This window comes from Condylura cristata, unplaced genomic scaffold (genome assembly GCF_000260355.1).
Source record: "Condylura cristata isolate star-nosed mole 26May11 unplaced genomic scaffold, ConCri1.0 scaffold00003, whole genome shotgun sequence".
NCBI lineage: Eukaryota > Metazoa > Chordata > Mammalia > Eulipotyphla > Talpidae > Condylura > Condylura cristata.
The window spans coordinates 5693857-5709751 of NW_004567104.1; the positions used below are offsets into that span (position 1 = coordinate 5693857).

General features: G+C 33.5%; 1 protein-coding gene across 1 annotated transcript in view; it reads right to left on the reverse strand.

Annotated features, from left to right (window-relative positions):
• The window catches only part of SERPINI2 (serpin peptidase inhibitor, clade I (pancpin), member 2), a 45232-nt gene extending 29857 nt beyond the window's left edge, over nucleotides 1-15375 (reverse strand). The window contains exons 1-4 of the mRNA XM_004674933.2: nucleotides 15125-15375; nucleotides 9399-9629; nucleotides 6849-7043; nucleotides 6574-6766 (exon numbers count right to left, since the gene is read on the reverse strand). Coding sequence (XP_004674990.1) covers nucleotides 6574-6766; nucleotides 6849-7043; nucleotides 9399-9629; nucleotides 15125-15371 — 866 coding nt within the window. The 5' untranslated portion in view covers nucleotides 15372-15375. The remainder of the gene's footprint in view (nucleotides 1-6573; nucleotides 6767-6848; nucleotides 7044-9398; nucleotides 9630-15124) is intronic.
• Nucleotides 15376-15895: the final 520 nt, after the last annotated feature.

The following is a 15895-nucleotide window of genomic DNA, read 5'->3' on the forward strand; positions in this document are numbered from 1 at the left end:
TGCTTGCCAAATTCACATGTTGCAGTCCTAAGCCCTGGCACATTTTAAATGTGACTTTATTTGGATGTAGGGTTATTTCAGTCTCATCAGGGTTGTAGAGGTCACACTGAGATCTAACAGGCCTTTAATCCAATATGACTCTACCCTTATAAGAAAGGAGAATGATGTGTGAATAGACATGGCTATATAATGACAGAGGCAAAAAATTGGAGCGCTGATTCTATAAGCATAATGATGGCCACTCGATAACTGATGCTATGAAGAGGCAAAGAGAGAACTTGCAGTGAGGTGCAGACACTGTGATTTTTACTTCTACCTTCCAGACCTGTGGAGGAATGAATTTCTTACTGTTTGAAGCCATGTATCAATATTATGTGGTAATTTATGACTGTGCTAAGAAACTAATACAGTGATAAAACTTTTCCAATTTTACAGTCTTCAGTTGTCAAATTGAAAACTACTCTGCATTTTTAAGCTATAAACTAACCACAGCATTGACTAGGAAAACATAAAATTGTCCATTCGACCAAAAATATTTGTTGTGTCTATATAGTTTTCCTTTTACTGTACTGAACACAGATTGTGATTTTATTTTATTTTATTTTTTACATCGGCTTTTGTGTATGACTTATTTTCATTAGCATAATTTTTAAAATTCATTGATTTTATTTGTGGTTTTGAATAATAGCCTTTGTAATGGGTATAATTCATTTGCTTTAATTATTTATTTTTATTGAGGTAACATTGGCTGAATAGGATTTAGATGTATAAGATCATCTCTTCAGGTGTATGTTACTACACTACACCCAACAGCAATGGTCTCCTACTCTTGTCCCTTGTTCCTCCACACTCTGTTCTCCCTACTCCTCTTTGTCTGCTAGCATCAAATCTGTAACTTAATTTCTAGTAGTGGCTTGGTTTTATCTGATCCTTTGTTTGGTTTCCATATGGTCCACACTATCCAGTATTTGTCTTTTTATTTCTGATATTTTGCTTAGCATAATCCCTTCTAGTTAAATCCACATTGTTCAAAATGGTAAGAGTGCTATCAGGTGCATGTATATAACATAACATCTTTCTAATCCATTCTTTTGTCGTTGGGCACTTCAGTTGTTTCTACAGATTGGCTTTTATACATAATGGTGAAAGGAACATAAATGTGCATATATTCCTTGTCATTAGTGGTTTTGCATCATTTGGGTAGAAGCCTATGAGTGGATTTTGACAAATCTATATATTATTTTGCCACAGGGGCTACTGTCTAGATATCTACCAATAGTGTATAAGGATTCCTTTTTTTCCACATCCTCACCAATACTTGTTGTTACTGGTATTTTTGACATGAACAATTTTAAAAGGTGTGAGAAGGCGTCTCAGTGTCTCATTTGATTTGCACTTCCCTAATAGTAAGCGTTGATGAGCATTTTTTTTTCTTGTGTCTATTAGTCATTTGTAGGTATTCTTTGGAAAAGTGTCTATTTAGTTGTTCTTGTTTCGATGGTAAATTCATTTGTTGTGCAGAAGTTTTTTTTTTATTTTGTTGTAGTTCTAATTGTTTATAGTCTTAGTTTTTTTTGATATTGGAAATAAATACATAAAGACACCACTGAATCCAATATCATAGAGTATTTTGCTTAGTTCTTCCTCTATGTATTTTATGATTTTGGTCTTACATCCAAGTCTTTTATTCATTTTGATTTAATTTTTGTGTTAAGAAAAGGTCTGATTTTATACTTTTACATGTATCAGTCTAGCTTTACCAAGACCATCTGTTGAAGGAACTTTGCTTTCTCCAATGCTAACCCTTGGCTACTTTGTCATAGTTTAATTTGCAAATAAGTGTGCAAATAAACATTTCTGATCTCTTGCTTCTGTTCCATTAGTTTGTATCTGTTATTATTTTATATTGTTTTGGTTATTATACTGTAGTCTAATTTGAAATCTTGAAGTGTGATACCACCATTTTCCCTTTTTTTTTTTTCAGAATTACTTTGGCTATTTGAGATCGCTTATAACTCCAAATGAATGCTAGTAATGTTTATATCTTTGAAGAATGCCATTGAAAAATTTGGTAGGGATTGCATTGAATCTCGATTTTGTTTTGGGTATTTTAACAAAGTTATTTCTTTTGTCCCATGAGCTTTATTGAACACAGATTTTAAATGGATATTTTTTTCTACTGTGATGTAATTGTCATTTTGTTAAAATATAGTTCGTATCTTCAAATCCAAGATCCTAGTGCTAAGGAATTATAACTCAATAAATATACCCTGATGGACTAAAATTTCTCATGAACCTAATATATAAGCGCATCATTCCTTTCAGAAATCAGAAAACTCATCCTTTAAGTTAAAAGTGAATGCATTTTAAATTTAATACTCTATTAATGTGATTGAATAATTGATAAGAAAATCTTTAGCACTGTGAATTTTTAAAAGCCTCATTTTTGTTTCTCTGGGAAAAAGTTTGTAGGAGAATGACTAATGTCCTTTCTTTCATTATATTGTACATATGGGGAGGAGAGTTGGTTTCATTAGGATTCTCACAGGGGATGAATTAAAAAGTGACTAGAATGTTACATTCTGATTTTTAAAATATTTATAGGTAGATAAAAAGAAGTAACACCGAACATCTCTGTTTGAAAATATCTATGCAATTTAACTCAAGTGCGTTAATTGTTGTATACTGTATACTATGAAATATACAAAAGACTTTAGAAATTAAAATGAAGAAGACAAACCCTCCTGTCCCAGAGCTCATATCATACAAGAATAAGCAAGGATATGAACAAGAAGTGAAAGTGCATATAAGAAGTTCTATCATGCACTTCCATAAAGTGTTCCAAAAATAAACTATATTAAATATATCCACACAGAAGAGTTCACTTTGACCAGGCCTTGAAGAACAAATAAATTAGAACTGACTGGCTGGACATTATGGTGCAGGACCTTCCAGGACAGTCTGAGGAAGGCTGGGAAGTCAAATAAGACTTTCTAGTCTGTACTAGCTATACAGTGGTATTCTTAACAAGGAGCAAAGAATAGCCATCATTGATTTAGCATCTTCTATTTGTTAGATTTGTGTTATAAATGCAAATATATAATGAGGTGCAGTCATTGAGATTGCCACCAGATTTTTAAAGAATTTTGGTGGCTTGTATTTGGTTGGAGAAAAAGATATACAACTGCCAACTAATATTTCAAGTTTGCCTTTTACTGGAAATTGTTTGGAAAAAGCAGGACAAGTTGTTTTTCCATATGCATATAGAATCGGGGAGATGGAAGTACAGAATTTTGAGAGTGAGGGATAATAAAGATGTCAACTATTCTACACAATATGAAAATGTTATCTTCACTGAGCGCTGAAATCTACTTCTATAGATTCTTACCTTGATTGAGAATCTGCCTTTTGAGGGGAAAAGAAAAATATGACCTACATTTTGGCTATGTTTTTGCCTGGGGGGAAAAAAATTGGAAGATTTTGGATGCTAGTAGCAGGGAAATGGTTAAGACCTCTCTTTTGGGTGATAGTAGGTACTGACAATAGCAGGCTACACACAGCAAGAAACAGAAGACTTCATACAAGAAACAGCCAAAACTCTAGGAAATTTTATCCCTTTCAAATAATTTAAAAGTGCTTCCTACCTAATAAATCCCTTTTACTGCACCAAGCATTCAGTAAAAGCTTGTTAAACATTAGTTCTACTTGTACTAGTTTGCCAAGGACTGCTTAACAATTTGCCATAAGGAAGGTGGCTTAAATAACAGAAATGTATTTTCTCACAGCTATAGAAGTTAGAAGTCCAAAACGACGGTGTGAGAAACATTGGTTCCTTCTGAGAGTTATGTGGGAAAGATCTTTCCTTGGCCATCTTCACCCTATGTATATTAACACAGTCTTCCTTCTATGCTACTGTGTATCAAGTTTCTTCTTTCAAGTTTCATACTGGAATTTAACTTGATAACCCCTGTAAAGACATTATCTCCAAGTAAGATCACATTCTAAGATATGAAGGATCTAGACTTCAGCATATTAATTTGTTAGGGGGCCGGGGGACCTGTTGGCACATTTCAACCTATAACAGTTGAATTTGTATGAATTAAAAGAGAAGTCTGTGTCCTCATTATGGGGGGAAAAAAATGGTATGAGAAGGATGATCATAGTTTGGAAAATCTTAAAATGTGATCAAACAATTTGGAAAATCTATCCAGACTGCAAAGCCTGGATGGATTGGTGGACTATGAAACATCCCTGTGCGGTTTCTAAAATTTTGAATAAAATTGAATAAAAGATACTGTCAATAGCCTGTATCTCCTGTTATCAACTAAGTTTTGGACTCATGCATTATTTTCTAGGCAACTGTTATGTGGGTGGATGAATCTGGGACCACCCTGGGTACAGGTAACATCATCTACATTTATACTAAAAAAACCACAACTCAAGATTGCCAAGTGACTCTACTAAGACTTTCATTGTTAGTACATGGGAAGATATTCTTCAAACTTAAGGGGGTTTAGCCCCAAGACATTAATCTTACCAAAGCAGAGAGAAAGTAGACAGGGAAATGAGAGAATGAGAGTGTGAGAGAGATTTGAAAATATTTTAATTCTAAAATATATCAATTATATTATTAATGGGTAAGCTATCAGTCACATGCCCCATTATATTATCACTAATTTAACAATATTTTACACATAGTTGGACTAAGAAAAAATCGGAAAGACTGAGTATTATTCAGCTAGATATATAGAGATTGTAAGAAATCAGTAGAGAAATTGTAGAAAAAATCCAGTTTACAAAAATTGTGATTAATTAGTGAGAATAAAATAGTAGAAGAAGAAAACTCTGACAAAACACTGAAAATCATTATTTGAGAAAAGAAAGTAACATTGTAAGTCAGAGAGCAAGAAAATTTTACAGAGGGAAAGAAAAATACACAAGAGTTAAAGAAAGAGTTTTAAGAAAAGTAGTTAATTAATAATAGTTGGGTCAGATTTACTTTGAGAACAATACTATATGCAACTTTCTGTGGAACATCAAGGAAGATAGAAGATAAGAATGACAAATATTTTTACAACATTTTAAAGTGAAGCATAGAGTAAACAATTTAGCTTGGTGTGATATTGTCTTTAGAGCACAAGAGGAGGTTGGGACATAAGTTGAGAGTAAGAGAAATCAATATAAAATCATATATGAAGACTAAAACTAAAGCTTTGGTCTGGTGTGGGAAATAAAGTTCTCTAAATATCCTGAATATTGCAAGAGATCTCAAACTCCAACCTCTGTGAGGCTAGAGTGACTTCTTTCTGGGGTTTTATTCCAACAAAATACAAAGCTGAGAAGAAATGTTTGTGTGTGTGTGTGTGTGTGTGTGTGTGTGTGTGTGTGTGTTTCGGGTAAGGAATGAGGATAACCAGGGAAAGAATTAAAGAGGAACAAAGACAAAGTGAGAGAAACTTGGTGAAATACTTGGTGAGAGTGTGATGAAAATGATTGGATCTAGCTGAATGGGAAAAGGATGTAGGAAATAAGATGTTCACAAGATAAAGGGAACAGGAAGAGGGGCCCGCAGGCATGTAGATTTTGAAAAGAAGAGAAACTACAAATGAAACTATTGAATCTAATCTATTGGACATCAGTCTCTGTAAAAGTTCAGGAGGGGTGAATTGATTTATGTTGGATCATTTTACTCTAAGGTTTCTCCTGTCTCCTACACACATGATATAAAGGGAAAAGTGTTCATAATTAATGCTTCCTGAACTATGCTTTTATGATTTCTATTTTGTATTAATTACCTAAAATTGAACCCGTTTTGGATTTTACTTATAATTCAGTTCATTAGAGCACCACTTGTCAGAGCTGACTTAACATACCTTTCAATCATACATGTATACATACATATGCAAATATAGCATAAGAGTTTGAGTTTGAGTTTATTTTCCTAAACATAATAGAGGATAAGTATTTTAAATTCCAACAAAGATAAAAGGTAGAGAAAGATAAGTTCATCTAATAAAAAGATTCTTCATTTAACTCAGAATTCTAGACTTGAGATTTACAATTATCTCTTTCAGAGAACACTAAGCACTTGAATTCTGTTCTCGTAACAGCAAAGTAATGTTGACACAGTTCTCACCTGGCTTTGTATACATAAAGTGGAGTGACTTTCCCATGCTTTTTTTTTTTTTTTCCATTTTTGTCAATATCCCTCCCAAGCATTTGTTCTCTTTCAGTCAGCTATTCAAGTTCCTCCATACCTTAAAACATAAAATCATAGGTCCTCTTTGATGATGCAATGGGTTAAAGTACAGAACTGCAAAGCTATACACAGCCACTGCAGCACAAGCTTGATCCTTGATCAGGGAGCTGATCACCTGGAGCGGCAGACCTCTCCTGACCCTCCCACTGATCCCCTCAGCAGTGAAATTTCAATCTGCCTGTTCTGCTTCTGTCTCTGGTGAATCCTCTCACCCCCTGTACATCTGGCCTGTGCTTCAGCTCTTGTCTGCATAAATAAATAAACCTTAAAAAAAATAAACATAAATACCAGAATAATAAAATGACATTACAAACCTAGGAAGACTTATTTCTACTTCCTCTTCTTTCATCTCAGAGAGCCATTTCTGGATTTGATCTGCATTTACTAGTTTTTCCATTTCTTCTATGTTCACACCTTCTGAAGGAAGTACAATGATTAAACTGAACGTGTCGCCTTTATAAGGTAGTTCCAAAACCTGGTATTGCATAGAAGATTCAGAAAAATAACCTGGAACAGAGCATATAACATATTAAATATATTTTTTCTATTTTTAAACTTCAGTGCTTTGAACAGTGACTTTTCTTAATACCATAGTTTGTTTGCAGAAAAGCCTTCATCATTGGAATGTTGACAGTTTCACCATTTTTCTTAGTGAAATTCATCAGTTGTGTGTCTTCTTTTCTGAATTTCTGTTTCCATTCTCCCTTAAAATAGATAGCATTTACCAGAACAAGTCGAGTCAGAGGGCCAAATTCTTCTCTTGAAAACATGCCTTTAATTTTTCCTATGAAGAGTGAGGATGAGACAAGAAGAATCACAATAGTGATTCAATGGATTTTTTTTTATGTAGAATTAAAACCAAATCAGTAGATTAGTTGTGTCTAGAATGCATTATCATTTAAACTTGGTAATTCTGAAATTACAAGGATATGCTATTAGATATTCCTCTAAGACATTAGGATAAAGGGAATTTCATGAGAAGACACAAAATATGAGAAGTCAGACAAATTTGAACAGACCTAGTAAGGAACTCTCTTCAATAAGAATATGTAAATTATTTTCTAACAGAAAGAACAACAACAACAAAAAAACAGCTCTCCCTAACTTTGGTATTTTTCAAACTTCATTTTAACATTCTACAGCAGTTCAAAAATAATTAATGTGTTAATGGCACATGCAAAATTGCTAATCTTTTATCTGCAGCCACTGTCTTCACAGGGTACAAGAATGGATTTGCTAGTCTGAATTTCCCCTTCCAAATAACTAATCTCCTCTTTGTAGTTCCACTTAGTATTTTGAATTTATGAAACTATAAGTATGATTTGGATCCTTAGAGGTGTTTAAGGTTACCTTCATTTTTTTTTTTTAAGATTTATTTATTTATACAGAACCGGGGTACAGGCCAGAGATGTGGAGGGTGAGAGGATTCACCGGAGACAGAGTGGGGAGCAGAACAGGCAGATGGACGAAGTACACTGCTGAGGGGGAGCAGCGGGCGGGTCAGGAGAGGTCTGCCGCGCCATGTGGTCACCTCCGGGGCAGGCGGGGGTCGAACTCATGCAGAAGTGGTTTCAGCTTCTCAGTGCAGTGCTTTAACCCCCTGCGCCACCAGGGAGGGCCGGTTACCTTCATTTTTTATACAATTAATAGTACTTTATTGGCCCCGCCTGTTGGCACAAAGGGTGAAGGCACAGCAGTAACAAGCTAGCCGCAAAGTTCAATCCCCGCTACAGAGGTGACCCACATGGTGCAGCAAACTGTCTCACCAACTGCTCCTCTCAGCAGTGTACTTCTGCCTATTCTGCTCTGTTGGGGACCGAGGCCAGCATCTGGCGTCTGTCAGCAGTCATAAAAAGGTGAAATGGAGTCCGGATAGAGAAAAATATCCGGGTTGTAAAAGGCATGCAGGAAGAACTCCCTGCCCCCACCTTTTCTTTCTCCTCTTTCTTTTCTCACCCACCTATTATCAAAACACTGCTCCATTCTCGCCCATTTTTGTCCGTCGCGAGAACCATGTTATCAAACACTGCTACATGTCTAGTGTCTATTGGCCTTCTCCCTTCCTGGCATCCCTCTCCTCCTGTATAAAGCTGAGATAAAACCCAATAAAGCGCTCTTTCTTTGTTCTGCTACACGCGTGTGACTGCTCCCTTTGTTTGCTGGACCTGGGGCCCCGAATCTCCGACCTTGCTGGTCAAGGTCCCCCGCACTGCTCCGCACTCTGTCTCTGGTGAATCATCTCACCATCCCTGCACCTCTGGCCTATACCCCAGTTCTGTATGCACAAATAAATACATCCTTTTTTAAAATAGTACTTATTGTGAAAACTGCTCACAACACCCACCTAACATTTTCAACTTATGTTTCTCTGTACAAGGTTTTCTATAAAGAATAAAAGTATCATATAATGTAGAATATAAAGTAGCATTTTAAACTGTCACATTTTTGAAGTAGAATGAATGGACTGTTAATTGAGGACCTAAAATATACTTATTACTTCATATTTCTATTAAGCCTGCCAATAATACTGAAATGTTTTAATAATATCCTCACTTTAAGTGGGCATAGCTAGAACCTGTTAAGATTTAAACTCAGATCTGAACAGAATTAAGCTTGTATTTTCTCTGGACTATCACTTCTTAGTCCCTCTGACATTTCTGCTAGCCTATATTTAAGTTAAAGCTCAGATTATCATGCTTATGACAAGACTAGCAAAACTTATTATTAATTATTAATACACTCAAGTCAGATGTGTTAACTACGTACAGCACATGTGGGAATAAAAGCATCTGGGTTTACAAAATGATTCTTATCTAGCCAAAGCTATTACTACCGCCATACTTTAAAAACCTGTTTGAACAAAAAAAAAAAAAAAAATCATTAAAATCTTCCATTAAAGAACTTTATAAATTATTATCTCTGAAAAATAAAATAAAATCTGCATCATTTTCAAAGAAGCTTACAGTTTCTCTCTGCTTTACAATTTAGCATTCATTTGAATAATTGAGGAAAAAAACTCTAGCTATGATCCCTCTGAGCCATAGTTTAGTAGAACATATCCAGCTACTTTTTGTTTTCAGATATTAAAAACCATGAATACAATGGCGAATAATGATTTTATGAAAATGGGAAACTTTACCATCTGTTTTGCTTTCTACCCAGGTACTTATTGTCTCTGCACAATTCTTTGCATCCTGAAAATCCACCAGTTTTATGGCACTCTGAAAAAATTCCTCGTTGCCATGGAGATACTGCTCTTTCACAGTGAATCCTTCTTGAAGGTAGAGGGCATTGGCAAGATTAAATGTAAATTCTTGTTTTTTCCCAGAAATGGCAGAGAAAAATGACTTCAGCACAGAAAATTCTTCGCCTAAAAAATAATTATAATGTATACTGACATATTGAACAACATAAAACAACAGCTTTTCAGTGTTGCTGCTAAGTGTTCTGATTCATATCACCATCTTTTGCCCCTTTACATCTAGCTAAAGATGCTTTCTAATTTAGTCTAAATATTTTAAGCATTTATCTCCTGTAAAATATACACTTTCTAGAGAAATAAGCTTTTACATAAGAAAAAAGAATGTATCTGTAATTTTTTTAAAATATATGCACTTAAAGAGCCTGTAGGAAACCTCTTTATAGTCAAATTTAGTTAATTTTCAGTTGTTGACAAATTATTCATATAATCCCTTCCTTACATAATGTGATGTTTATGAAAGGAGAATGCAAATGAATGCTGATGCATGTATGACAAATGATGAACAATCCTTTCAATGTTAATTTTATTTTGGCTTAATAAAGAATTGCTCTCTTATGAGTAACTGCACCTGTCTAAGTTTTGGAATTTACTAGGCAACCCCTACAGTCATTTATGGCAATGAGGAAGAATGAGAATTGCTTATTTCTTCAGGTTTATGTATGTAAATTCTTTGACAGTATACATGAACAATAAAAAAATATTAACTATTTCTGCTCTAACCACTAGCTAAGTAAATCTATCAAAATCAATTAAAAATTACCATAGGTCTATTATTTATTTAGTTGGATAGTTAGATCATTCTGACCACAGAGTTGTCAAGAAATTATGTATTAACTAAAAACTCAGCACTGATCTTTGTACAGTGGATTCATTCATTACTGAAGGCTATTGGTATTTATCATACTCATCAGTTTTAATCCTGGAAATCAATCATGCGTTAAAAGTTTCTTACAATAGTTTCATTATATCTAAGTGCAGTTAAATACTGAAAGCACTGCTTTTTTAAATTGAAAGTTGATTTAAAAAAAAAAAACATAAGTGGTTCATCATTGGAAGAGGCCCATTGAACAAAGAGAATAAAGTATTACTAGGTGTTGATGGACTTAAGTTGTGTGTGTGGGCACATGTGCAAATACCTTGGCAGAGACCTTTTAGCACACAGGGCATCTTTGAGGAAGTAAGGCCAGTCATCCTCACATGGAGGCTGCAGTGTGATGGCCTCACATCTTGTGCAGCTGAGACTACATGTTAGACGCCACCTGTCCCTTTATCCTGGCACTCCTGTCCAGGTACAACACACCCTCAAAGAGAATATGAACATTGTATTGCATTTCAAACCTTATGAGTCTCCATTCACAAAGATATAGACAACCAACATAAAAGATTTTAGATCCATATTACTGAATCTGAAGAATTTCAATAATTTGCTACCTTCCTGGAATTCTTTACATAAGGAAAGGAAGAAAGTTGATTTATTTCAAATGCAATCATTTATTGTTATTTATAGTTGAAAGGTATTAATTCCATAGAATCCAAACTCTTCTTTTTAGAGTGAGGAATCTAAAATCCAGATAATTATAGTAAATTTGGAAGTGCCAATTATTATTGGGAGGTTACATAGAAGACCTTTCAAGTGAAGGCATGGGAATTTATCCAAAAGAATTAATTAAAGTTAGAAATTAAGTAGCAGAATTTGAAACCAATTACAGCAGTTTATCACTTATGAACATATGTAAAGGAATTAGAAAGGAGAGGGAGAGAAAAAATAGCTCCAACTCATTTGTCAGAACAAATAGATTTGTGTCATATACTAAAAGTCTAAGATTGTGTAACAACTAGCTGGCCTTTGATAAATTATTAGACTAAATTGTCAATAAAAAATACAAGTATCATTCATTTGGAGGAGGAGATAAATGTATCTGTCTTATAAATAAGATTTAAGATAAATGATCCTTTCTAGTACAGATCAAAAAGAACACATATATATTATTTTTATTTAGCAGTGAGATTGTGTTTATTGATTTCCAATAATTGAGCCATGAGAAGGAATGTGATATTTAACTTGATTATACTAAACCATCAGAAGTGCTCTAAAATTCAGTAAAGTTTACTTCTAATACCAACAGTTCAAGGGTCAACTGTGTGGTCAGTATGAAAGACCCTAAGATAAAAAAGAAAAGCAGTCACAGGATTATAGGTTATTTTACCCAAAATTCTATATAATCCAAACTCTTCTTTTTTATAGTGAGCAATCTAAAATACAGATAACTATGGCAAACTTTAGAAGTGCCTAAGTGACAAGGTTATCCATGCAGAGCTGAGATAGGAATGCATATCTGGTTCTCTTTCCATAACTCTATTGGAATAAAGAACTACAATCAATTTAGTCTTTTATTAGTAAACAACAGAACCGGCAAACAAAATGGAATATCACCAGCTGCTCAATGAACTGGAGAAGATAAAATTTGAGCAGATATTTGACAATAGAATTAAGAACTCCAACTGACAGCCCTTCTGGTAGCAAGATGTCAGTACAAAAGGCCATGTGTTAATGGGAAACAGGTAAAATAAAATACAGACTGATGCATTGGATAATACATTTTTATAATCAGTCAAATATTGAAAGCAGGTTCAAGGCTAAGATGAATCAATATGATAATCACATAGGGCATAAAATGTAAGGACATGCCACAAACCCAGCTTCAATATAATATTCAAGGTCATGTATTTTTTAATCAGTAGTAATGGGAGCATTCCTGGTGGTGTAAGGGGTTAAAGAGTTCTACTCCCCAGGGAGCTAATGCTCCTGTCTCACCACAGCTCCCCACAGCAGGATATTTGTAGATCCACCTGTTCTGCTCCTCACTCTGTCTCTGGTCTATACCCCAGTTCTTGTATGCATAAATAAAAAATCTTAAATAAATAATTTAATGAAAAAAATCTATGATAAATAAAATACTAAAATTTTGAATATGAACAGGATCATCGCCATTGATTTTTCTCTGGCTCTTCCACTCACCACCTCCTCACCTTTCTCAGGCCTTAGTCTACGCTTCAAACAGTTTACTTCCTTTACAAACATCTTTTTTTTTTTTCCATTTTCTTGTGTCTTTTCGTTTTGTGCCCTGTCTTCAATGTATTATTTTTCTTAACTTCCCTATTTTCTCCTTTTTGGTTAGTCTTCCTTTATTATTTTGCAATTATCTTTCCTCTGTGCTGCTCTCCCTTTCTCTTAACAAAACACATAGAAAATAAGTTTTCTAGTTTTGTCATCCTTTAAAATATAAATGTTTAACCTTCCATACATATTCTTCAAAGAAACATTTGCACAATTACTTGTACCTGTAATCCTCACTGAATTAGTTCTGGGCAAGTTACTTAAAATTTCTTTGACTCGTTGTCTTTATCTGTATAATGGGCTAGTTGCCTCAAGGAATATTCACTATTATTATATTTAATAATAGTGAAAATTAAATATTAAATGAGATAATATAGCCAAGCACATAAAACACTGAATGATATACTATACACACACACATGCACGTATATAATGTGTATATATGATAATATGGATAATATCATTGTTATGATTATTATTATGCTTATAGTCCAGGGTTGTTAATATTTCTCTGTTTCTCTATAAGATGAATCCAGTTAAAGTAATTTAGATTTTGGAAGCTCTAATTTTACTGCTTTGTCATAGAATCAACTTTTCAAGTCTTTATAAATGTTTTATCATTTTTCAAAGCAGTACCAAGTGAATTAAATGCTTCTGGGACTGTGTAGTGGGATTTGCTAAATTTAATAATATCAAGACTAAACCTTGATTTAGTGACCTCACTTTAGTTATTTGCAAGGGAAAATTTGAAGTTAACATTCTACCACCAACTTCTTTTCTATATAAAATTGCCTTTATTTTAAATTAAGCAAATAAACCCTGTAAACAGATTTTTCTTTCATAAAAATAAAGTCTTTCCTCTGAAGTAAAGCAAACTTACTGAAAGCAGTTATGGTGATTAAGTTCTTACATCAAACATCTGATAATTTCTCTGATGTTTAAGACACATTATCTAACAGTGATGATAAATTTTAAGTTTAAAATCATTATGGAACTTGAGAACACAGAATGGCCAGGGAAAATGACAATTGCCTCCTTCATGTGGCATGAAACCTACACCATATCTCAGATACTACCTATACACTACATATTTGCATATATGCAAACACAAAAATATATGTATTTGCATATATGCAAATTAGTGTGGATGCCAATATACTATATATTTATATAAATGCAGGTATATATTTGATAATGAGGACAATATTATTACTATAACTATTATTCTTATGTTCACAATCCAGGGTTGTTAACATTTCGCTGTTTCTCTCTGTTTCATAGTTCTGGAGATTACAAAACAAAAAAAGACTCGTGAAGATTTCTGTTGATTTATGTACATTCTTTCTCTTTTCAATTTTTTAAAAAAAATTTAGCTAAAAGACATTTAAAATGCATAAATGAATGATTTCTCGATCTAATTTCAGTGAAAAAGTTAGATTTTAGTTAAAAATAATTCTGAAAAATTTGAAAACTTAATGAGTGGCACACAGAATTCTAGGTGTGAGAATCCTGGAAATTTCACAGGATTCTCGTCGGTGCTGTCTTATCTGCTATTGTGTTTTTACTCCACAAGAAGATCTTATGCATTTTGACCACTGTACATCATTCAATTAAAAATGTATACATTTTCATAATAAACAGAATTTAGCATGTTAATTTCAACAGAAAACTTAGCCTGACTGATGAAGGGCTAAGTCAGTAACAGAACTTTCATAACAGACAATAAATCAACAATTAAAAATTATGTTCTGAAGCAATTTCATGATATTAGAAAATGTTCCAAATAATATAAATGTGTGTAAAAGAATTTATACACACACAGACATATATCATATATGTATAAACACAAACAACATGAGCTTTATTAATTATAACCTACTAAAACAAAAGACCAGAGGAAAATGTGAAGTCATACTCACAATAATATATCTATATAGAAATCATTTTTTAAAAAAAAATTTTGGTTAACATTTTCACTAAGAAACATTATGGATACATAAAATTTACATTTGTTTTCTCTGCTTCATTATAACTTCCCATATATATGTGTGTGTGTGTATATATATGTATACCTATATATACATATGTATATATTGGTATACACACATATATGTATTATTTATTGAAGTTTTATGATCCTGAGATTTCCCTCTGATATTTAAAAAATAAATTTGCCCAGGGGCCTCCTGGTGGTACAAGGAGTTGAATCTCCACTCTATGAAGCTGTTGCCAGCCACTGCAGCATGACTTTGATCCCCAGCCAGGAAGCTGACCCACATAATGCAGCAGACCTGTGTCTCACCCACTGTTCCCCTCAGCACTGTATTTCAGTAGATCCACCTGTTCTGCTCCCCACACTGTCTCTGGTGAATCCTCTCACCCTCTGTACCTCTAAATAAAAATAAATATTTTTAATAAATAAATAAATAAATAAATAAATAAATATGCCCAACTCTTATCTAGCATAAATAATCACAATACTTACCAGTTGAGGTGTCCTCAAATTTTAAAGTTTGTCTTATTTGTTGCTGTGCTTTTCCTTTTGCTCCCAGTTCTACCATTCCAAGAAGCACAGTTGTTCCAAGAGGGGAAAATATAATGTTGTTATTATGAGATAAGCGGATAGCTTGATAAAGTTCCACTGCAAATTCATTATTTCTGTGAGCCCAGGGTCTTGAAGCGTGACTTCCAAAAAAAGTCAGCAGGAGACTCCACAAGACGATCTTATGCATTTTGACCACTGTACATCATTGAATTTAAAATGCATTAGTTTTCAAAATAGTCAGGATTTAACATGTTGATATTAACAGAAAATTTTCTACCTATCAGCACTTTTTATGTTATGAGAACAAACTACAGAACATTCTAATGCCAATATTCTAAGTATCATCTGTTAAGAGAAATATAATATATGTGCTAATAGTATTTTTTATATTTCTTCAAGAGCCAGTTCAAAACCTATTTTTAGTTGCTTAAATAAAATCCAAGGAGAAATTACAATACTGGAATATTTTTAGTAACAATGCTATCAATATTGAAATGATATTTTTTCCCATTTTTTTCTTATGGCTTTAAATGATACTCTTGTAACTCTGATATAAGGGAAACTCTGCCCAGACTACTGAAAATGGTTTATAGATCAAAAGGAAAAAAAATGTAACAAAATATAGCATATACAGTATGCTATATACTGAGTATGACCTATGACATAGAGACATTAGCATATTCTAAATCAATTGAGTAATCTAATTTTTTG